This window comes from Pezoporus occidentalis, unplaced genomic scaffold, assembly GCF_034315485.1.
Source record: "Pezoporus occidentalis ecotype Australia unplaced genomic scaffold, CSIRO_AGI_Poc_V1 ctg50, whole genome shotgun sequence".
NCBI classification, from domain to species: Eukaryota; Metazoa; Chordata; class Aves; order Psittaciformes; family Psittacidae; genus Pezoporus; species Pezoporus occidentalis.
Window position 1 is genome coordinate 1089914 of NW_026915836.1, and position 24041 is coordinate 1113954.

A 24041-nucleotide genomic window follows, 5' to 3' on the forward strand; every position below is an offset into this window, starting at 1 on the left:
ATAAATGCATCACTGATTTTTACTGAAAGCCAACTTCCAAAGTATATTTACAGTACAATGTTATAACGCTGACAAGAGAAGCGCCCATGGAGGACGCACGTCGAAACTGTTTCCTTGAAACATTTATGTCAAATTCAGATGTCAAAACGTATTTTAGCCAAATGTTAGTTCTAGTTCAAACCAATAAAAGAACTGAACAGGCAGTAGGCATGTTGCCTTAGCTGCCAAAGATGTTTAACAAAATATAAAGTAGGTTTGAGAGGGAAGTTTAATGTGAAACACCAATTCAATGTTAGCAATAACTGCACATAGATGGACATCTTCCCCCCACCACCTCCAGGCTTTTTATTTATAAAGCTCCACAGACAACTGAGCTACTTGAACAGTATTTGATGTTACATAAAAGAATTTGACACAGAAACTGTGATATTACTTCCAGTTGGAAAAAGGATTCAAGTGAAAACATCGTTTCTATGTGAGCAACACATTTGTTTTCAGGAACATTGTGTTTCTGAAGGCAAGGAAAATAACTAATGTACGGAACTGCTAAATGGGTATGATTACATTCACAACTGCACATGTAGCCACCAAAGAAACACAAATCTCCCAAAACTGAAAAAGAACATGAAAAGCTGCACCACTCTCAGCCCTTTCCCCTCCCCTTGCCCACTGTTCCCAGTTGTTGATGCTAAAAGGGTCTGGTATAGAAGGTTCTTCACATAGCTTGGGCTTTTTGATATCTCCCTTTCAGAAGTACTCTTCCTCGCTTGTGTAACACCCACCACAACAAATGGATCATTTCTTCTTCCCTCCACTTACTCATCATTGACAAAACTGCTAGGATCCAGTTATAAAAACGAATTATCCTCAATAGGTACCTTCAGTTTAAAACCACCTGACACTGCAGTCATCTAAATGTAATCCCTTTTCAAGCTGAAATAACCTACTCAAAGGCCCTTTGAGACACACAGCACGTCTATATTCTCTGCCTCTCAAGCCCTGAAAACATCATAAGTATGCTGAAGTATCTCCTGGTGCTGTGGCTTCTTTCAGTGTCATTCGTGAAGCTTTTAAGACTGCCATAAACTGTGTTGGTAAGAAAAGTTAAATGAGCCCAGGCAAGCACAGGCCCTGGTGTCAGTATCACACAAAAGTACTGCAAGTGAAGGTGCAACATGGGTAGCACTCACTGCCTGCACTGCCAAGAGCTGCTAAGAGCTGGCAGCCTGAGATCAGGAACAGAAATGACAATTTTATGTAGCTGCAAAGGCAAAGAGCCCTTGCTTTACTGCTACAGACACTTTGTACTTGCTTTTCAGTCGTGGAAGACTCTCAGCCTATCAGATACCTAGAAGCAATTAGTTTAATTTTCAAATCTCCCTAAAATCTAAGCCAATTTGTGGTGTTTTTTGGTTTTGGGGATTTTTTTTTTCCATCAGGATGTGTACTACTTGTTTCCTGTTACCGGGGGAATTTGTTATCAGCTGCACAAGTGGCAATTTCCCAGGGTTTACTACTCAAAACAAACCTGAGTGTATTTTCAGAGGGCTACTTCTACACAAACTTTGGATTTGCACACAAACTTCCATTTTCACCAGATCTCAACAGTATTGATACTTCAGAGAATAAAGAAACGTTTCCCCACTAACAACAGCATTTATGCATACGCTCACTCCTTCATTTTCTTAAACATTTCTGATTATTTAGAAATAGATGCAGCCCACACACATACACTAACAGAGATCTAGGATGAAGAATTTCATCCCAAAGGTAACTCTCTGCCAGTTAAACGCCACTGAAATTAAGGTATCTAAAGAAGAGTGCTAGACAGCATAATGTAATAATGTACTAATGTCTAACCACCTAACCTAGCCTCCTGCTATCAGCATCAACAACAATAGCACAGTAAGTTTAAATAGATAAATAAATCTGTGCATCACATCTCAATAATAAAGGAAGCCCAGTAAGAGCTGAAGTGCAAAACACCAAATGTGGTTTCATAAATGAAGATTGGCAGAATCTCAACTTAAGTAAAAACACATTACTGGCAACCTTACACAAATGGAAAAATGCTTACTTCCCCATTAGGTTCCTACAAGAACGTCTACTTGAAGACAAAACATTATCCAAACATACAACCAGGTCAGACTGTGCAATCCCAGTCAGTCCTAGTATCTCACAAATCAGAGGATACATCTTGTATTTATATGATTTTAATCTGGATGCCCCTGGAATTAATCACACTGTATTTGGATCCTTCCACTTAAATTAACCCGTGAGGATTCCACAAAGGATTCCTGCTGGTGAGCCTAAGCAAATTTTCTCTATCTTTTCTGGTGAAAATTTATCAATTGCCACAGCTACTTCATGACATCACTTAAAACACACAAACATATTTTTCTGATGTCTCTTTAGTATTAAGAAGATAATAGGGTATTACCCCAAACATCACAAACATCACTTCTTTTAGAAAGACAATATCGACACAAAACAAATTAACATTTTAATGGCTTTAGTTTACATTCACTTTGCAGTATCAAAGATCTTGTTAGCATGGTGATACCATACTAGTGTGGAGCCACGCTATTTCATCTCAGGCAATGGGTAAGGGCAAGCAGTGTAAAATGCACAGACGTCGGTAACAAGGACCACGCTGCAAGTTTCCATAATCAAAGTTCTTCAAATATAAATGAAAGGGAGGACATCCTATGCACAATTTCACCTAATTTCACCTATTTTAAATACGAAGTTCCTAGATGTTCCTATATTTTGTTATTTTCAGGTCCAAACCCGGTAGTTTTCAACCTGTGGTTCACAGGTTTCTTTCCAGGAATTCACAAACAACACAGAAGAAACCATTCAACTGTCAGTCTCCAAGAATTTTACATTGCAGTTTACCTGAAAACCTGAGCTTTTCTCACTTGAGATCAGTATCACTACCAAGTTTGGAACATTTAAGCCTCCTACGACTGAACCTTCACAATCCTAGCTCATACAGAGCATGGCTCATTTTCTTCATGCAGTGGCTCACACTAATTGACCAAAAGCCAACTTTCTATGCTTTATGATGAATAGACAGCATTTTAAAACATACTCTGGAGTTACATGGAACAAACTTACTTCAGTTCACTCCAGCTAAAAAAAGAATAAATAACAAAATTAATAAATGTAGTACTGGGAAAAGGCTCAGATACAGCTGTTGAAAGTTTGTCTCCAATGCTCAGTGTGAGAAGCAGTAATATGTCATTAGGTCACATTTTTCAGCTGAAGTCCAAACCTCAGTTTTAAGCTCTGACTGTACACTATTCATGTTCACAAATCATTAGGGGAGTGAACAGGAGAAGGAACTGTTCTCTTGACATAACCTGCTGCATTGAAAAGACAAGGAACGCACAAGCTCAACTGAACTCAAAGCTCTACAAAGTTCCCATAGACTATACATCGATGCCTCTGTCTAGAGGAAGTGCCTTGAAAGTGCCCTGTCCTTTACTCCCTGACTGCACCCTCATTCATTCTGCAGCACCAGCTACCCGGTTCCTCAGGCTCCTTGCATTCCTCAGGCTATCCCTAGACCATGGCCACCACTCAGACACCTCTCAACAAAAGGCTCCTTGCTTTCTTCTGCCAAGCGCAAGATGGCACACACACTGCAGAGACAGCATGCAACATTTCAGATATAGGCAACCACTTGAAAGTTTCACCCTCCAGAATCACTGCTGATAATCACATTGTGTGAGCAAGTCAACACCTATCACAAGGAAGGGTGGTTTGGTGACCCTTCAGAGAAAAAAAAGGATGTCAGACCACATCAGAAAACCAATTCTGGGAGAAGTGGATATAAGATTGCCTTATGCTCATTCCACTAAAGATCTTCCTGGAAATCTTCCTTTTAAATTAAACCAGTAAGAACCTTGGGGAGTTGACCAAATGGCACAGAAAAACTTCAAAAGTTTTAACTACATTAAACAATAACATAAATCATTTCAGTCCAAAATGAAAAGCTTTATATTTAGCCTATTACGTGCTCCACCCCCTCAAAAATATCAGACACCTAAATGAACTAGCTTAGTTTCATTGTAGCAATCTAGCAAATCTAAGATCTAATCCTTTTTCTTTAAATCTATTAAATCCTTCTTCATTTCCAAGCTTTGGAAGTAGCCTTGAACAATATAGACTTTAGGCCAGAGTAATTTTTGGTGTCATCATAGAAAGCTCTTAAGAACAGAGAGAGCATTGCAAACAGACCAGTATAAAATGTTAAGTGATAAAAGCAGTGTTTTAAAGACTGAGTCAAACACCCCCCAAAAATAAATCCCCTACTCACAGTTTAGTTTCAGTAGTTCTATACTGAACATGAAAATCACTGCTATACGTATTTGGTACAAATCTAATTTCAAGTGAGTTTTAAGAACAAAATGCCCAGTCTTGTGCTATGAATATGCCCTATATAATGCACACATTCCAAGACTGCTCCCAGAGGACCTGATGGGGACACTGTGCCGCTCTTGCTCTTTGCGTAACCTTTGCCTCTCAGTAACCTTTTATCTTTCCAACACGTTGTTCTTTTGTGCTTCTAACCATTTTTGGATGGTTCTCCCTTCTCACCTGACTTTTGTTGTACTGCAATACCAGATGTCTTCTAACTGATTATCTTAGAAGAAAAGATGAGTTTCATTTATCTGAAAACAACAGAAGATCTACCAGAAAACAGCCCGTGTACAAATCACCACTAAGTGGGAAACAAGATTAAAAACAGAGAAGTCATTTTGCTATCCTATATCTAAGTGACTTCTCTGTTAAAAAACAAAGTGGGAGGAATTATTGTGATCACTTTCTCAAAATCACTATCCGATTTGCAAGAGTATGTTTGAGAAGAGTATATTTCTAACCAAAGAGTATGCACAGTTGTCCGTGAACAGTCACATGCATAATGACTTTTCATCCTAAAATCTTCCCTAATTTTACAGGTTATTTTTTTTTGTTTGCCTGTTTCGTATTCTTTAGAGGCCTGAAGGGATTTACATACCGAGAATACATAACTTTTAAAATCACTGCTTGATACTACTGTTATTATGATTTTCTCATAGAAAGAGAAAACTTAGAAGGGAAGTTGCATGAGTAACTTTTCACTCTTCCCCAAAACTGTTTTCCTATAAATTGCCCTGAACTCAAGCCAAATGACATGTCCTACTGCTCTGGAAAAAGAGACTTTTTCCTCAAGATTTAGATTTCTTTTGCTAGTTATATTTATTTCCTAACCCCTTGCCTTCACATTGCTGAAGTCTAGACTCCACATATGTATCTTACCCTTTTTCTGAACTTAAAGGAATTCATAATCCCTTGAAGCTACATTGACACACTCCCAATTAGTCCTTGTCCTCATCTTAAAAAACTGTGAAGCTATTTCTCTGAAAGAGAATGTGAAGATGGCTCCAGAATTATGTCAAATGTATGGTTTATAAAGTTTCGGTTAAAAAGTTCCAAATTCATGCTAGACAAGCCTGAAGTTATCATCTCCTATTTCACCTGTCCCTCTCTAACCTCACTGCTCACCCCTTTCTTAACCTCAGAAAAGCATGGCTAGTGATGGTACTGGTATCTACAGTCAACTCATAAAATAAGCAACAGAGATGGGGCAAAGGGGAATCCTTGTTTTCTCGGACTGCTTCAAAATCTAAGATGACTTCTGAATATAGCATGGGTTCAGTTCAACGTAGATACCAGCCTGTGGAGGCACCAAGAAGAAACATCGGATATGATTTTAAACACAGGAGCTTATTGCAGTCCATGCTGTGCTGAACAAGACTACTTACTACCTAAAGTTATCAATAATCAAGAGGAGGAGGAGGAGTAAGTCCCAGTGGAAAGTGAGGTTCCCATTTCCAGGTCTATCTCCTGCGAAACATATTAAAAAAACCCATTTTGTATTTGAAGTGTGCGCGATCATGAGCTCTTACTCAGCTGTGGAAAATAATCACAACAGAGAGTAACTTTTAAGTAAGGGACAGAAGATGGTTTGACTGGAAATCGCTGCATAACTTTAAATATTTTTATTAACCATATCCCCTTCACTCACATTTGAAACCTGTTTTTTCCTCAAATTATTTCTTCATTGCTCAGGACTTCTCATGATTCCACTAGAGCTTGAAAGAGACGAAAGCAGAACAAAGGTTCTTCAGTGCACATTTTAGACGTGTGCATTGTTTCCACCGAATATGTATTCCTTTTGCCAAAACATTCCAAACTACTTTCTACCTCCTGTTATCAGGCATCTCATGACCTAAGGTGTGTAGGTGTTCGTACATAAATGTGTCATCAATAGAGTTATATAGCTTAACAGACAAAACCAACAGCTTAAAGAAAATATAATCAAAAAGAAATAGGAATAAGGTTTCCCATATCCCTATTCCCCTTTGTACTCTCAACAGACTTGAAACAACTGCATTAATGCAGCAAGCAATAGCTTGTAAAAGGATGCAAACCAGCTGAAACATTTGACAGACAGTGTTAAATACCAGAGGATTCGTATCAACCACTTTATTTGAAAAGGTGCTTTGATGTTGGCTATCTTTCATGTACCTCTTTCATGGCACATTAATAAGGAAAACTGAGATGGGGTAAATTAAGTCCCAAGGTCATATCTAGAGTTACAGCACTGTGGGTACCTGATGAAATACGGATTAATGCTGCATGAGCACTGAATAAATAAAACCACTTCTGTTAACCACTCAAACAAGTTTTACAAGTAGTTCTGAACTTTATTCGGCAACTAGACTTCAGACATCTTAATCCCCCCACACTGCTTTGAAACCTAATTATCATAATGTGAACCCGAATGTTAGGTCCCTTTCAAACTGCGAGTGCTATGAAGCAGAAAAGTAATGGGAATTAAGCTAGTGTAACATTAGAAACGTAGAGGCATGGAACTTGAAAGTGGCATTTGTTAAAGCTGAGCGAGTATAATGTAGATATTCAACAATATAAAACACACATTTAAATTGAAAAGGATATTTAAAGCATGTGCAGACACCTATAAAATACAAGCGGACCTAAAATCCTGTAGAACAAAAACATTTCCAAAACAATTTCTTGCCACCAAGGTCCAACTTCAAAAGGTATTAAACAGTCCTACTCCACCTTAGCAGAACATTTCTAAGTATTCTAAAGCAGACAATTTAAACATTAAAGAAAACCCAATGAGAACTTTACAAGACATTACAGACTTTCCCCTATTTGTCACAGTACAGAAGTGTTTGAACTTAAACAGCAGTAAATTATTAATTACATTGCTTATAAAGTCTCAAGAGCAAGAAAAGGTTTTGCTGAAAGTGGCAGAAAAGGGTTTTGTATCAAGTTTAAAGCGAAGTATAACAGAAATTAAACACCCACCCACCTAAACAACAACAAAAAAAATTCACTTGCCTGGCTGCATGTTTTACTGCTTGTTGAAAACTATTAACAATTCATGATACCTATCAAACTTTCTTTTAAATATGAGCTGAAATACTTTATTCTCAGTGTGCATTAATGTAGGAAGCACATAAGAGAAGTCAGACCAACAAGAATGTTTGTATTGATGGTCCGTATGGTTTGATGAAACCACTGAGGCTGAAAGAACAACTGTGATTTTACTTCTCCCAATGTGATGATTGTCCTGCTCTAGCACAGTTCACCTGTCATTCAGATAGTTTTCATTGCCAAGCTGCCTTCAGCCAACAATAATCAAAGGAAACCAGTTGCAGTGATTGAAATATGAAATGAAATTCCTGAAATATTTTTTCAAGATTTCCATGTAATCCAAAAAGGCCAACAAAACCCTAAAAGTTCATCATCTGCCACGTTAACGCTGAACACACTGTTGTTTCATTTACATTGCTGGTCTTGTTAAAACAAATACACTTGTCTAAACCAGAACATCTGTTTTGGTTATAATACAACATATCTTTGGCAAGAACTCACAATAGAACTAACATAAATAATCAAGAATATTTATTGAACCTTGTAAAAAAAAAAAAGTATCAAAAACCAACCTGATTTGTAACAAAAAACCTGAAGACCAGATATGACTGTCTCTGGGCTCTAGTCCAGTCCTAATCTAAGTCAATAAACATAGCTCTAAGAGGGAAACTGCATGTAAAAAAAAAAAGGGAAAGAAAGTCCTGCAGTTATTTAGGTTGGATGTAGGTACCTGAAACCATGTTGGTTAGAAAAAAAAGCACTTAAAAATATTTGCTTTAAATCAAACTGTCAAACTGAGGCCAGACAGGTTTTAAAGCCACACGAAAAATCGTGCCATATGCCTCATTTCCTACTACTGTCTCCACTGGTACGTCTTCTCCTTGGAAAACTTCTGTAAAGATGTACGTAGTTTGTACTTGCCATTGTTGGAGCTTCATACTTTAATTGCTTGCTTTTCATATATTTATGAGCACCAAAACCAAAGCAGTTCTCAAATTAGATGTTATCATATTAGCTATCAAATTAGATCCAGATCACCACTGGTGCTGCCAGGAAAAAGCGGCAGGTTATAGTGGTAGGGGACTCTGAAAGGCACAGAGGCACCCATCTGTCAGCCTGACCCAGTCTCAAGGGAGGTGTCTTGCTACCAGGGGCTCGGATCAGGGATGCTGCAGAGAGGCTGCGTGGTCTAGTAAGTCCCACTGACTATTACCAACTTCTAGTCACCCATGTGGGTGCGAGTGACACTGACAGCAGTAGCCCAGAAAACACCAAGAAGGACTACAGAGCCCTGGGAGAGGTGGTTAGGGGCTCTAGAGCACAGATAGTGGTGACATGGTTTAGTGTGAGGTGTCCCCACCCATGGTAGGGGGTTGGAACTAAATGATCTTAAGGTCCTTTCCAACCCTAACGATTCTATGATTCTATGTTGTAATGTTTTTGAAAGAAACTGAAATTAAGAAATTAAGAAATTTTGGAAGTCTTGTTTGGTACCGATACAAGTGAAATAGTTTGAAGTGAAAATCAGTTAATTTGATACTTGCCATACAACTAAGAAAAAGGTGAAACTGTTCTCATTTAAGTAGTTAAGTAGTAGTTAAGTGCTTGGTAGATTTGGATACTGAAGCAACGTGATAACCTGATGCACCATTCTGAAGTTACTGTACATGACTTTAGTATCAGAAACTCAGCATATTCTGCACATACATGCAATCAATTAAGTGTTCAGCTGTTTATTATCATTAATATTCGAGCTCATCCTGTCCAGATTATTTGTGCATGCATCAACTGAACACTTTGGTTCTAAAATTACAGACTGTAATTGTCTCATTTCCCTGGAAATGCATGATCCAAGTTCCATATGATGAACTGGACATAAAAGTGAAAAGGTTTTTGTTTTTTATAATCATTTCTGATCCTATTCTCCCCTTCTAACAAAAAAAAAACCATAAGCAGTATCATATTGCAGGCTTTTTTTGTAAAGGAAGCTGAAGTCCATAGTACCTTTCTGAATGACAGCTTAAGAAGTTGATTGGGATTCTGGTTTTAAAGCACTATAAAACAACCCAGCTTCATCTGCGACCTGCTGACATGGATCTTCCTTAAAAATTAACTGTTGCAACATTAAACAAACCGTTTCTTAGAGATTTTAATTGAAAATCAATTTATAAGGATAACCTGATCCAAAAGCATACCATGGATTTCCACAGAATTGATTCACGTATATATACATATATACAACACATGTATACATACATATATACAACGCATTCATTTCCCCCTATCATGAACAAGTAACAATCAAGGGAAGACGTGGTACATGGAAACAGAAAAGGGTTTTGTGATCTGAGAGCACAAGCTCCAGGAGACTTTGTTTAATAAATAAAAAAAGAGGATCATCAGAGCAAGTCATCTATCACAGCTCCCCTCAAAAGCTACAGCAGCTCTCACAAGGTATGCCTACTGTCACCTATTGCTCAAATGGTAAATCTGTACTAATTGCTCCTTGTTTAGCAAGCATCACTTACTATTTTGAACTCAGACTGACATAAATTCATCAGCATTTCATCAGACTATCAGAAGCAGGGGGTAGATGCATGGACTCATCATTCCTTTCAGTTACCAAGAACTACCAACTATATTAAGGAGAAAGTTTTCCGGAGCTAGAAAGGAAACAGAGGAAACTTGCAGAACTCAGCTGGGAAACCCCAGCACTGGATAATGCAATGAGATTCACATAAAAGTAGTTTAGCAGAAAGGGAAACATATGAACTCAGATCTTCAAGAAAGATGCTCAGTCAAGACTGTCAAAATACGAGGAGATACACAAGGACTGCAAGTCCACCCAATGTGTAAACCCACATAAACGTGCACACAAACAGCAGTCTACAAAATTTAGTGCATCAAATGTCACCTATAGCATGCAGTAGCAACAAAGAAAGTCCAACATCACAATCCTGTGATTTTCACTTTCATATGCAGTGTTCTGCGTACCAATTCTGAAGTAGGAACCAGCCCCTCGCCATAAATGAGCACAGCACAAGAAGACACAAATACACACTGAAAGCAAAAATGCTTTTGATTATGCTAATTTTCACTTCCAGAAACTAATTTGGCACATTAAAAAAACTGCAGTTACATATTTTTCCTACAAATATAATGAGTTTGGGAAAAAAAAGGTTAAAATAAATTGGCACTACTAAAAAAATAACCAACTTCATCACTTGACTGTTGCTTCAGAGCATTGATACTAATTCCTATTTCACAAGAGCTTTCAAGAATATCAATTTCAAGAATGTGGTGGCTCTACTGCCCCCCCCCCCCCAATATATAATACACAATATATAATGATAGTTACTTTGAAAAGTCTATAATCCTGAACTATAAACAGAAAGAAAATACTAGAGCAAAAGAGGGAAAAAACAGTGAGAAAACCATCCACCACAATATTATATAAATAACTTCTGTGTAAACTAGTTACTTACATTTTGTAGCATATGATCAATAAATAAATCACTTTTTCAGACAACGTGCTTACATCAACCTAATGGATTTTTAAACTACGAAGCAAACAACGGTGAAATTAAACATTTGCCCCAAAACCACACAGCATAAAGAGTTTTCCATTCTCTACAGTCATTGAAAATCTACCATTTTGAAAATGGATTCAGGAAAGAGGATGCTTATTTTTCAGAAGCTTGATCAGCCTCTTTCCTTTACAAACAATTAAAATGAGAAAACCCTGCTACATCTCCTGGAATAGAGAGGAGATTTAAGTGTCAGATCTTGTGCAAATTTACTTAGAAATCTTAGAAACAAACAAGTGCAAGTAAAACCACAGCACAGGTTAGTAGGAATACTACATTTGTTGACCATTTCTGTAAGATAACTTCCAAATCTCTGGAGAAAAGGCTGTATTGAATGTATATAGTAGTTTGAAGAGACAAAGGCTTCTTCAAAACTTTCGATAACTTATTTCAGTATGTTAAGCCAGTGAAAACTGAGAACTGCTGCTGAACTTCAGCACAAAAGATAAGCCAAGCTAGACCACCAAAAATGCTTTAAAAAGAAATAAAGGTCTTAATTTAAAACATATATAAAAAACCCCACCAACAAAACCCAACAAAAAACCAAAAGAAACAAAAGCAGTTCTGCATGGAGTAAAGGAAAGTGATATAATACAGCTCCCATCAAAATCAAAGAGCAGAAGAATTTAGTTTGAATTCAACAACCTAATGGATAAAATTTTAAGTTTAGAGAGGACAAATACCTTCACTACTTTCTGTTAGGTATTAACAAACTATTTATTCCCATACCATTTAATACCCACAGGATTAGCAAGCATTCCAATACTGTAGTCAGACAACATAAGCTTTATTACTTGCATTTAACTCTCATTCATCAAGAGATAAGCACACACTGCCGAAACAGGTCCTTGGCTGTTTGAGCTGCTACTCTCACACGCTTTCTTACAATGATAATAACAACACAAGTGAACCTCAGGAAGAAAAAATAAAATGCTTCAGTGGGTCTATCTTACTCACTCATGATAACTACTTTCATGCTCAAAGCCATTTCCCTTTGGCTTGAGGGATGGATGGGTCAAGCTTGACTCGAAGACAGACAAAAAGAAATGCTTCCAAAAATTATATTTAAAAGTACCTGCTAAGTTAAAATCTGCTGTACAGATGAATATCCCAGCAAGGAAAGTGATCTTACCAGTAAACAACATCCAGTGGTGCAAAGTATTTCTTCATAATTAAGTCAGCAAAGTAAGCTTCTGTTTCTCTGCAGGCGGTGCCATTGCCAATCACGATAGTGCTACAGCTTTGCATGGGGTAAAAAAAATGAATAGTTATTATTACTTATTCTTTTAGATTTTTTCACACATAGCACTCAATCCACAACAACCACCAATACATCTTATTTTATGTAACACAAGGCCTGGATACAATCAGAACCTATTCCTAGCAATAGCATATTGTGTTTAACATGTTTTCCATGTGACTGCTCAGGAGATGAGTCAACATTTTCACTCATTCAATGGAATTTAACGTGGTAATATCTGCAGAAAAACAAAAAATCATACTTCATATTCATAAAAGGAATGCAATGTTACTTACAATCCTCAAACCCTTTCACCTCATTTTTCCCTCATCTGTTCTATGATTCAATGAAAAAGGGAAGAAGACCAAGCAATAAGCATCTTAATTCCTTAACAGGAACATCACAGTTTGTAACAGCTTGTAAGGTCACTGCCTCTGACTGCCCCCACCACAGCCAGTCAGCCATCAAATCACCTTGTCTAAAGACAATCTAACACTTAAAACTGGACTGTGCGCTGTGGCAGTCCAGCAGCTGACCCAGTAGACCAGATGTCTGTCCACAGGGGATCCCAAAGTAGCTGAATACCATAACCTGTTAACCATGCTGCCCCTATTTGCAAGTCCATCTGGAGAGCTATCTGAGCAGGATTTCCTTTGCTTAGTAAAACTTTTCTGAAAGCTAAAATGTGGCTTTTGGACCAGGGAAAGATTGATGAGTGGTTTAGGGGGGATATGAAGAGTGTGGCTAAACTTATGTCTTAGCTGAATGTTCATTTCTATTGCTAAAAATAAATGGATTGACAGAGCTTCACAGGGATACATTCATAGCATGCCGCCTTAGTCATAGCCATGGCTTGATTTTGTATGCTTCTAACATATACATAATGTAAAAGAACATTAGACTAAAAGAAAAAAAAAGCTCTGAAGTTCATAAAAAAATTGAATAAGTCCAGTTAAATCAACTGAATTCTTATCCCACCCAAACCGAAGTATTGATATAGTAAAGATTTCCATTACATTTGGTAAGAGAGAGTAATAAATGGAAGTTTCTTTAGCATACTTGTATTGTAGCAGAAGCCTTTTTATCTTCTCAGCTTCACGAAATCCTTGGCCAGTATGCAAGTAAACAACATCAGTATGGAGTATCTGACCTAGAATAATGAAAGGCAAAGCCATTTGATAAAACACAAACATCCTAATGCTGTATCCTGAGGAACTAGTAAAGTTAATTTGATTATTCACAAAAAGAGCTTTTTAGTAACACATTTTCCCCTTTTATTTCTGATTCCAATTACAAGAAATGCATGGTGGGCAGAGGACAAAAATGCTTTGGCTGCCAAAGCAAAATGAGTTGATACATTTTCTAGTTCCCTAGGAACATATTCACATAACAAATAATCAGCATCTAGTCTTAGGAGGCAAATATGGTATATTACATTATGAAAGAGGAAAAATAGCAATTCACTGTAGAAGATTTATTGCTCTAGTCTAGGACATTTTACAGATCCAGTAAAGAGAGATGAAAATGAGGAACGCAGTCTCTAGCCTTGCAGTCCAGGAACTTAAGAACTCCAATGCCATCTCCTCTTGCCATCATCCCATCAATCCCATTTGGAAATAACTGTATTTACTGGTATGAATAGCTTATGGTGCAATGCAAGCTAACAGCAATTTACCTATTCATTTAACCATTATTTAGCTTTATTATCATTTTAACATGTCTCAAGAACACATCTTTCCTTACACCCATCCTGGGTGGATATATTTTCAGACAAGAAGCAATGACAAATTCAAAGGAAAACAAACCATTTTTGCATGGGTCCAAAGAGGTGTGTATCCCTAGATGAGACTAGGATGAACTGGAAAGACTGCTTTCTTTATCTGTCTGAAAACTGAACTAGTAAGTTCTGCAAATACAATGTTTCTGACTTGCCACATTAACACACATGCTATTATACAAGAAGGGCTGATAAAGTGTCCAGATGTCCAAGATATTACCCATGAAAAGTTATAGAAAGTATTTAAATTCAAATTCTCTGTTAAACAATAAAAATGCCAGGTGTTCCCGTTGCCGACTACTGAGAGGCACAATGATCTGAACCTGTATTCGAGAATGCAGAAGGGATTTTAAATTCTATTTCAGAGAGAACTAATAACACCAAAGGAGACACTGGAATCCAGGTGCCAGAAACCAAACCTTAAAAGCCTGAAAAAAGGAATTTGCATGACAGGATGCGTGGAAAACACTAAAGTCTTACCAAAACGAACAAAAAAATCAGTTTGATAAAGAAGTCTGTTGTGAAACTTTCCTTTCCTCTAAATGAATCCACTTTTATCAGTCCTTTCAAAAATATCTGGAATTGAAACTTACTGGTTGGTGAAATAATTGCCAACTTGCAGCCATGTTTGTAGCCAGGATCGACTCCCATCAAAGTCCGGCCTCTCACAGGGCTGGTCAGAAGCAACTGCCGAAGATTCCTCCCAAACATCATCACAGACTCTTTCTCTGCATCAGATGTCAATTTTGACCTTATGAAAGCAAAAAACATTTTCCCCTCAGTTAGCTTTGAAATGCATTTTTGGATTGTTCCAAGTTGTAAGGCTTTTTGCAATCATGTTTTCATTACTACAATTAAATATTAGATTTCCAATCAAGATTTTGGTGTTTTTTTAAAAAGGATCAGCTATGTGATCATCTTATTGTAAATCAATATGAAAAGTATAATAGAAACACCTATAGGAATGTACACATACCAACAAACATTCAAATAAACGCAATTGTGAGCGAAGAATAGCTTCCCATAAAAATGCAAAGAAAACTAGATTTGAAGAAAAATCACTACCCAGCAATAAAAGGATCATCAGTTAGACTGAGAAGCACTGGAAAGAAACTGTAGGAGCCTATCCAATTAACTGCTAACACACCATGACTCATGAGGCATTTGATCCATGAATTCTATTTAACAGTCATCACAGAAGTTTGTAGACTTGAGCTCTTTCTAGGTTTCTGTTTCCTCAGAATCGAACTAGAAAGCTGAGGAGGACATGATGTTCCCTACCTTCCCCCCCCCCCCCCCCCTTCATGTTTGTCAACAGAAGGAAAGGAATTAGTGCAGGAAGGATTGGCAAGAACACTTACTGCAGAATGTTAGAAGAAAAGTCTTGCTGAGTGAAGGTGTACAAAATGCATTATTTCTTGTAAGATGCGGCCAGTAAGACAATGACTGATAAAGACAAGTATTTTTATCACAGTATGGCATTCTATATAAAAAAAGCAAAACTGAAAAAGCAATGGATTCACATATGTCCATCACCTAGCTGATTTTCTTTCTGTTCTTTTGCAGGTACTCAATGCCCTTTTCAGTTGCATTAGACTGGCAATAACTACAATATTAGGCAAGCAAAAGCAATCCAGTAAAGCCTTCAGGGTAGCCAGGACCCTTATTCTTCTTTTCCTTTTACCCATCAATGGAAAAATTAATACCTGGGTTAATTTCTACAGAAGAAAAAACCTGCATTCCAGTTAACTAACCCTGCAAAAATAGGGCAGGGGAAATTATTAAGTTGCTTAGGTCAATCAAGGCAGGACCCAAGGAAGCTACCAACAGCTGAAAGACAACGCTCATAAAGGCTATTTGACATGATGTAGTATGAAGCTGTTCTGAGCAGTTTTTAGATGCGGAAGAACTTAAGAGTCTGATCTGAATTTGCCCAGGATCCATTCAAAAAGCCAGCTCAGCCCTACTTCATCCCACAATGGAGCAGAAAGAGCTGATAAGTCCTCATCATCTAGTAAATCTTTACCACCTAGTAAAGCGGTCCAGATTCTTTACTAAACAAGTGTGCAACAGCAAAAGATTCCCCTATATCTCCATGCTTTTTGTTTCTGTGTCATGTATACCAAATAACACAGACATGATTTAAAGGGAGATGGTGAAGGTTATACATGCATTCCAAGACTCCTTAGCAATTCAAACGTGCACCCAGCACCAAAGAGCAGACACTCCATACATTGCCACCACTAAGAAAAGGAATTTGGGAATGGCTGCTCTAGTTCAGGTAAGTGTTCCCTCTATCCTAGCATCCTGTCTCCAAGTGTGGAAATAAGCAGCTGCCTAGGGAGCTGCTACAGCAGCCATAGTATACTTGTCCCATAATCTTACCCTAGCCTCCAACTATTTCCAGCTTGGAGTATCTCCTAAACTTGATGTTTGTCTCTAGTAACCCATAACACACCTGTTGTCCAACTACCCAGTTTCCTACAAAACCCATGCACATTTCTTACACCCATATCATCTGTTGGCAGTGAGTTCTACCCAACAGGCCCATCACAACTTTTGGCTGGAAGCCGATTCTTTGAGTGTTATGGCCCTGTAGGTCTTATACTGGAAGAGAGTAAAAACTGATCTGTAGAAGCCCTGTGCCACTCTTCACATGCCATTCAGCTCCAAGTCCTCCTTTCCAAGCTGAGGAGTCATAGCATAGTCAACCCTTCTTCATACAGAAATTTTCATACCTTGGTCCCCTCCATCGGGTCTTTTCCAGTTCTAATGAAACATTTATTGCTTCCTACACGCACCTCCCCAAGGTGAAGGGACCAAATGGCCAACAGCATTCCCAGTACAGGCCAACTAAATCAATGATTCTCTGTTTTGTCTTTATTCCTTAACTAAATAATCTATCTTCTGAGCACTTAACGTTTATACGGAGCTATGTATCCATAGTGCCAAAGCGTTCTTCCTGTGGCGTGATAGCTCAGAGGTCATTATCTTATATAGAAAAAAAAAATTACTTCCTCTTGCAAGTATCATTTTACACTCCTCTCCACTGAATTTCAGTTGCAGCACCCTTCTCCCATACCACAGAATGAGCTTCTTTCAGGCAGAGCCCAGGGACTAAATAATTCGATGCCACTTGTGAGAGACCAGAGAAAACACAGCCAACACCTAAGCCTCACAACTATACAATCTATATAGATGCAGAAGAGATTCCATCAATCATACTTGCATACAAATGAAGTTTAAAAGTGGCTGGTAAACAAGGGAAAGTTGAATGATCTTGGAGTGGAGGCTTTGTACAGAGAAAGACCAAGTTCCAGCCTTCCATCTATCCTGAAGATACAGGGCCCTTGTTGCCCACACAGCCAAATCCTCCCACACTGCAAATTCACATCAGTCCACCTGTGAAGGAGGACTTGTGCAGGAATTAAAATTGCCCCTCAACACATGCTATTAATTACGTGCACCTTATGGAAATCATGTTTAAAATTGGCATGGATATACAGAAACCTTTATAGTAACAGGAAACGTTACTGAAAGTGCCAGGTGCGTAGGGGGGAACATAACGTATGTCCTTTCTATTACATCATATCCCGTATTTTTTTAATTTCAAATATAGACCTTTCTTTTCTCTCTGTCTCTCACTCAACACTCGTATCAATGACATTATCTATAGTCCCAAATACTGGCCCCTAATTTCAACTTTGGGATAGTTATTTGATCCTTGAAAAAATATCAAGCTACCTCGACAACCCAATACCTTTCTCTTTTTCAGCGCACTACTGGCTTCATCCAAATGGCAAGGTGCCCAGCTTCATGTTTTTACTATGTGTGACAATTCCCATTAATAGAGCAGAGATATAAGGCAGAGGAAGGTACCAGCCCTCTTCTGTAAACACAAGAGGAATGGTTATGCTGTTAAAACACCACCAAAACAAAACCCTGCAGTAAGTATCAACCAAGTCAGATTTGCAAGCCTCTCCCTTGAAGTTTATGAAGCACTCAGACTGAATATCACTTACAGGTATATTCTAATAAAAGCAAATAACCTAATCATGACCTACTGGCCTCTATATTCAATGTTATAAGAGTCAGTTTTTAAATTGAGATTTAAAATTCCCCATTTCCATCTACAATCTGAGAGTCAATCCTTTTCCGTGGAAAAATATCTGCAAACCAGCTTCAGGTGCGAAACAAGATATAAAGAGAAATGCTTGTGTCCCTGAAGACAGAGGAGAGAAAGCACTCACTTCGAGAAAGCATGGAAAATTAGGAAAGGATTATCCATTAAAAAATATGTCTGTGCCACATCACTTGCATCGAATCCTGATGGAATCATTCCATGCAGTACTGCAACAAAATAAAATGTATTCCAAAGAGCCAAAAGCAACACTGGACATTATTATACCAGATACAAGAAATGATGGTATCTGACAGAGTGGAAGAAAGGAAATTAAACAATAAATAAGGTAAGTGTCTTGCTGGCAAGTTCCATTCTCCTGCTCACTAGAAGTACCAGAAATTTCAGTAGACTCTTGGAAACTTTCTGTTCCAACATTTAATGATAATAAAAAGAACGAACGAACAGTGGGGGGTGGGTTGGAAATATTAATGCTAAAGGAGGTATTGAATGCTTTAGCAGCCCTTTGCAAGAGTCCTAAAAATCAGCTTTTGGTGTAGGTGGAAAGAGAATAAAAGAAGGATAAGGGTTAAGCGGTCAAGCACCAGGAACACTACTGGCAGGTGTTTGCATTCCTCTCTACAGGAGACATTTCAGCTTTTCCTAACCAGACATCACCAATCACGCAAAACTATCACAAACAGTAAAACATAAGCACGGGTCCCCACAGGACCAGGCAACAAAATTTGTATTCTTTGCATTTAGGCCTTGTGGGCTGAAGGGAAGGAAGCTTTTTTTAACTGTAATTAAGAGAACAGGAAAACCTTCAGCAACTTACTGCTGCAGCACCTTCATAGCGTAATACACAACACACAGGCTACAGCAGTCCTCTGGCAGGAATCACAACGCAAAAACACAGTAGAAGAGCCTTGAAGGACCCTCATATCACTTTGCTTATTTATGATAAAACCAAGCCCTACTAAAAAGTAAGTACCTTTTATTTTAGAAGAGCCTGATTATGGAGAAGGCTAGGAATAAATCTACCTTCACACTCATGTGCGAGAAGCCAACAGCTGGATTCACCACCACAAAATGTCTATTATTTTGCCCAAACAACAGATACAGTGCCTCCCCTAAAGCAGCTACGTGTACTGTGGTCACATACAAAGAAGAAAGTGAACTCAGCACCTTTGAAAACCTGTGGAATTCACAGTGGCAAAGAACAGGCTTCCTAATCAAAAGAGGTGAAGCAATCTTGGTTGCGAAGTAATGAACAAACACAACATACTGCAGTGAAGAAACCCAAAAGCCATTAGATTCTTTAAGAGAAGAATCATATCATCAGTACTGCTAGCCATTAGAAAATAAAGCCTTGAGAATGTAGACTTTTGGTCATACTAAATGAATTGAATTGTGTGATAAGCTCCTATACTACACCATGAAAATATCCTATTTAATTAATGTGACTTTGACACCAAGTTTTAAATTTCCTTTAAGTTGAAAACAATATTACAGATCTTACCAGTGACACTTTGTCTGATGACATCATTACTACAGCATCACCAGAAATAAGTTTACTGACTTCTCTAGAGCCATCACAATACCCATAAAATGTCACCAGACCAACACTATGACCAATCTGTTCACCACAAAGTGCAGATAAAACACACGAGGGACACTTCCAACCACAACAATTACTTTGCTCACTTCTTTCAGACAGGTAAAAGAAGATTCAGAACAGTATCACTGACAGTACTACTGCTGTGACACGAAGAGATGCTGGGAAAATTCAGTGACATAACGGCTTATGCTTAACACGAGGATAAAGATACAACTATTATGATAATGTAGAGCTAAACTGTATTTAATTAGATAAATGTACAAGCAACAAATATGTAAACATGTAAAATGGCTTCTCAGAAAGATAGTTTCTCAACTGTAGCCTAAACTGGATAGGGTCACAAATTACATGTACAGAAGCAAGACTACACAGTTCATCTGTAAGCACAGAGGGTTAAAAACATGTTGCCATTTTCAAATGGAAAAAAGATACTGTAATGAAAATTTAGGGAGGGAACTGCTAAGAAATTGGTTGTATGAAAACACACATTCACTCCGGCTTACCTGAATTCTCTACAGAGGAGAGGATATATGAGGCGTTTATACGCATCCTCTACTGAATTCCGTAATATCTTCATTAATTCTGGTTTTAAAAATTGTTTTGGTCTCCACCTACAAAAGATTAGGAAAAAAAAAAAAGAAAATGTTTTAAGAACACATGCAAAAACTCAGATAAAAAGAGAATTCTCAAAATAAAAAAGACATTAGTGCAATGTCCTGTAAACTACAGAATTACTATAGCAATTAGGCAATGAAATCATAGCTTCAACTATGAATGGAATGAGAACTTGCTCTGGGTGTTCTACTATCAGACAAGGGACAAGGCCTATCTTCTATTTTATTAAGTATTACAATGCAATCATTTTATGTTTTAAAGAAAATACAATAAAATTTACTTTTCACTTGGAGAGTCAAAGCTTATCAGAACTGAAGAACTTGGTTCCCTATTACCATTAGGATTGCATTATTTTCAATACACAAAAAAATGACTGAACATCATCTGTGAGGACGCATCCTTTTGCGGAGCTACTCATGCCCATACTTCAGACAGGAGTAAGAGAGCTAAGCTAACATCAATTAATGAAACCCAACTTAAATTTCATTTGGAAGGCTTTAAGTATCTCCATTCAAACTCAAAATGAAATTATTCATTTTGCAGTAGTCCTCAAACAACAAAACCCAAACAATTTGCCAACAATTTTTCTTTTACCTGTTGCTGATATTTTTAAAATATAAATAATATCATAGAAGGGAAAATGAAATAAATGATAAACAAACAAACACAAGATTATTTCCCAGTTTTTTCTAAGCCAAACTCTTTGGAGCACTGCCTTTCCTAAGACGAGTGCAGAGTGGTCATATTTGTAATGACAATTACTTCAAATTTTGTCCTAAAGTAACACCCCAGTTTCAAAGCTCCCCAGAACACAGATCCTAGATATTTATTCCAATGACCCTTTTTAGTTTGGGCAACATTATGGAGGGGGGGGGGGAAAGTCCTTGAACAAACACAACTTCAGTGTTTTCAAACGCAGCATGACAGAACTATGCCCATTTGATAATGAGTCCAGGTGCAGGTCCAGGCAAAAACAGGGTTTACTTTTTACTTTGTTTATTTGCACTCGCTCAGGAATACTAAGAATCCTAAATTGCTCCTACCCAGACAGCTTTTCAGTTGTTTGAGGGGATCTACAGCTTCCTGAAAGAGCTTTTCTAAGTGTCTGCGCATACAGCGGTTGGGAAAGGTGTGACCGAGTCAGCACTGCATTAACGCAGACAGACGTGGGAGCAGAATTAAGCTTCCCATTTAGTTTTACAACATAGAGTTGAGAGAGCTTAGCCACATGACCTCATCACTTTGCTAAGAGTTTTTGCAAGTAGTTCTATTCTGCTTATTTGTAACTAGAGACTCTTTCCATACCTATATAAAACTGGCAAAGACTTTAAACCCTCTTATTGCCATCCAGTGCTATCACCATGAAGTTTTTACAGGTGGTAAGTATGACTATGCTCCCCCAGAAAGTATCCTCAGCACAAATAAGAATCAATTTGGAAACCTGGCAGCTGTTTCCCCCTCTTCCATCCATTAAAGCTAGTTAGCAAACCTTTCCTCTGTTAATAGGCTATCACAGCACGTATTTTTATTACTGCCTATATGTAAGTAAGAATTACTTAGGCAACATTCTATTATTTTATTGCCTGGAAACCAAAAAAAAAATATTATCCAACACCAAACTTGATTTTCAAGGCTGCAATTCCCTTTTGGAACAAGCTCTCACACCTTCCAAAAGAACATCTCCATGTTGTCTTGACATCCAAAGCCAGCTAACCAGCCCCTCTCCAGCTGTTTCTCACTGACCCTTTTTCCATGTCCCACTTCACAACCAAGTCTTTGGGACCAGTGCAGTTCTAGTGTCAATGGAGCTAGGCTCGCTGTCAAACCACAGAAAAGCTATTTTCTGGGGAAAGAAACACAACCCATAGGGACAGGCATAATGATATTCCTGCATTTTCAACACAAACGAAAATTTCAAGGAAATATAGATGCGTCCACAGGCCAAAAGATATTCTGAACTTGCAAAGAAAACACAGTAATCTTAGAGCGCGTTTACATAGAGTTCAATGCAATAATGAAGAACTCCAGTCTTCCAAATCCACTTTCCACTGCAGGAGCATTTAATGCTAAAAGAATTGGCTTCAGAAGAACACAAAGATCTGCATACTTGCTACTAACCCAACAGGCAGTAGGTGATACCATTCTGTGGCTGGAATACTGGGCAAACACTGTAGCAAGGTGGCATTTCTGGTTCAGCAACTGATTTTGTGTGTGACCATCAGAGAATTAGTTAATACCTTTGCAAGGTTCTGAAACCCTTGCCTCAAAGAAAAGTTCTTAAGCTTCTGCTCCCACCAGTAAGTCAGAAAATAACACAAGTCCCATCCTTGGACAGTCACTTCCAAGCTTGCAGGGCAGAATATGCATTTACTACTTGACAGTTTGGTAACACAGCTGTCAGTTTAATGAGGAGCATCTCAATCTGTCCTAGACGTTAATGCACCAAGATCCACTAAAATCATTGCTTCAAAAGTTTTCTGAAGGTGGGGAAATTGTCCTTAAACAGTAAAAAGCCATAAGCATATATAGCTTTATGAATGCTAAATATTAATTAGTAGTTCCATTTCCAAAGTCAATGCTCTTTTTATCTCGGGATGACTCACAAAAGTGTAACCAACCAAAAATATCTCAATACACATCCCACTTTTATTTGTATAGCAGTGACAAGCTGTTCCATTATCTGTGGCTCACAGTGCTTCCAAAATCTGTCACAGATGCAATAAAAGCAAGACTGACAGATAGGTTCTGCCTACAGAATATACAGCTCAGGGGGAAAGGACAGAATGTCTGTTACAGGTATTAAAACCAGAATGAAACGTAGGTGTGTTTATGAATCCTGATACTTTCCAGAAAAGAAAGTAGAAGTTACTTTCTATTAGTCCTAGACGATATCATGTTATCTAGCCAAACAATACTTTAACTCTTTCAGAGACTTCCGTGTTGGAAGCAGAACTTTAAAATTTCTACAATGAAAAGGAGCATTTTTACCACATCCCTTTTTTGGACTCGATATGGAAGAAAAACACATGCTAAAGCAGTATCAGAATATACAATTTTATACATTAAACAAATGCATCTTTTACTATGTCTTTTCCTCCTTTTTGTTATTCACTCTTAGGACACAAAGGTATGAGTTTCTAAGACATCCTCAGAACAATGTCCAATATCCTAAACTGTTGAGAAAGAGAATCCTGTCCTTTATACATGCAAAAAAGATGCACAGTCTAAATCACAAGTCTTCAGAGAACATTAGAGTTTCCAAGAAAAACACAGAGATATTGAACAAAACAACACATATTTAACCTAAATGTTTGTAAAAACATGCTCAGGATTATACAACACTAAACATTTCTCTACAGGCTCAGAAAAAAGCAACTTGTAAGAGCAAATTAGTAAGAAATGAAAGAATTATGCAAAATTTAGAACCCAGTTTTCTAACTTAACCAGAGATCAAAAGGCAAGTCAGAGAATCATGGATGGAATAGTCACCTTCAGGTTTGTCTATTAAATCTAATACTTCTTTTAAAAACATTCAATACCTTACATTTGTGAAACCCAAAGCTGGTACTTCACTAATCCAATACCTGCGGTAGCCCTCTTTAATTATTGTAATCAGGCATATT

General features: G+C 37.8%; 1 protein-coding gene across 3 annotated transcripts in view; it reads right to left on the reverse strand.

The window, feature by feature from the left end:
• The window catches only part of SRBD1 (S1 RNA binding domain 1), a 124640-nt gene that overhangs the window by 80044 nt on the left and 20555 nt on the right, over positions 1–24041 (reverse strand). For all 3 annotated transcript variants that reach the window (XM_062637001.1, XM_062637002.1, XM_062637003.1), the window contains 4 exons: positions 20307–20414; positions 14656–14813; positions 13345–13435; positions 12178–12285 (listed from right to left, as the gene is read on the reverse strand). In XM_062637001.1, coding sequence (XP_062492985.1) covers positions 12178–12285; positions 13345–13435; positions 14656–14813; positions 20307–20414 — 465 coding nt within the window. The remainder of the gene's footprint in view (positions 1–12177; positions 12286–13344; positions 13436–14655; positions 14814–20306; positions 20415–24041) is intronic.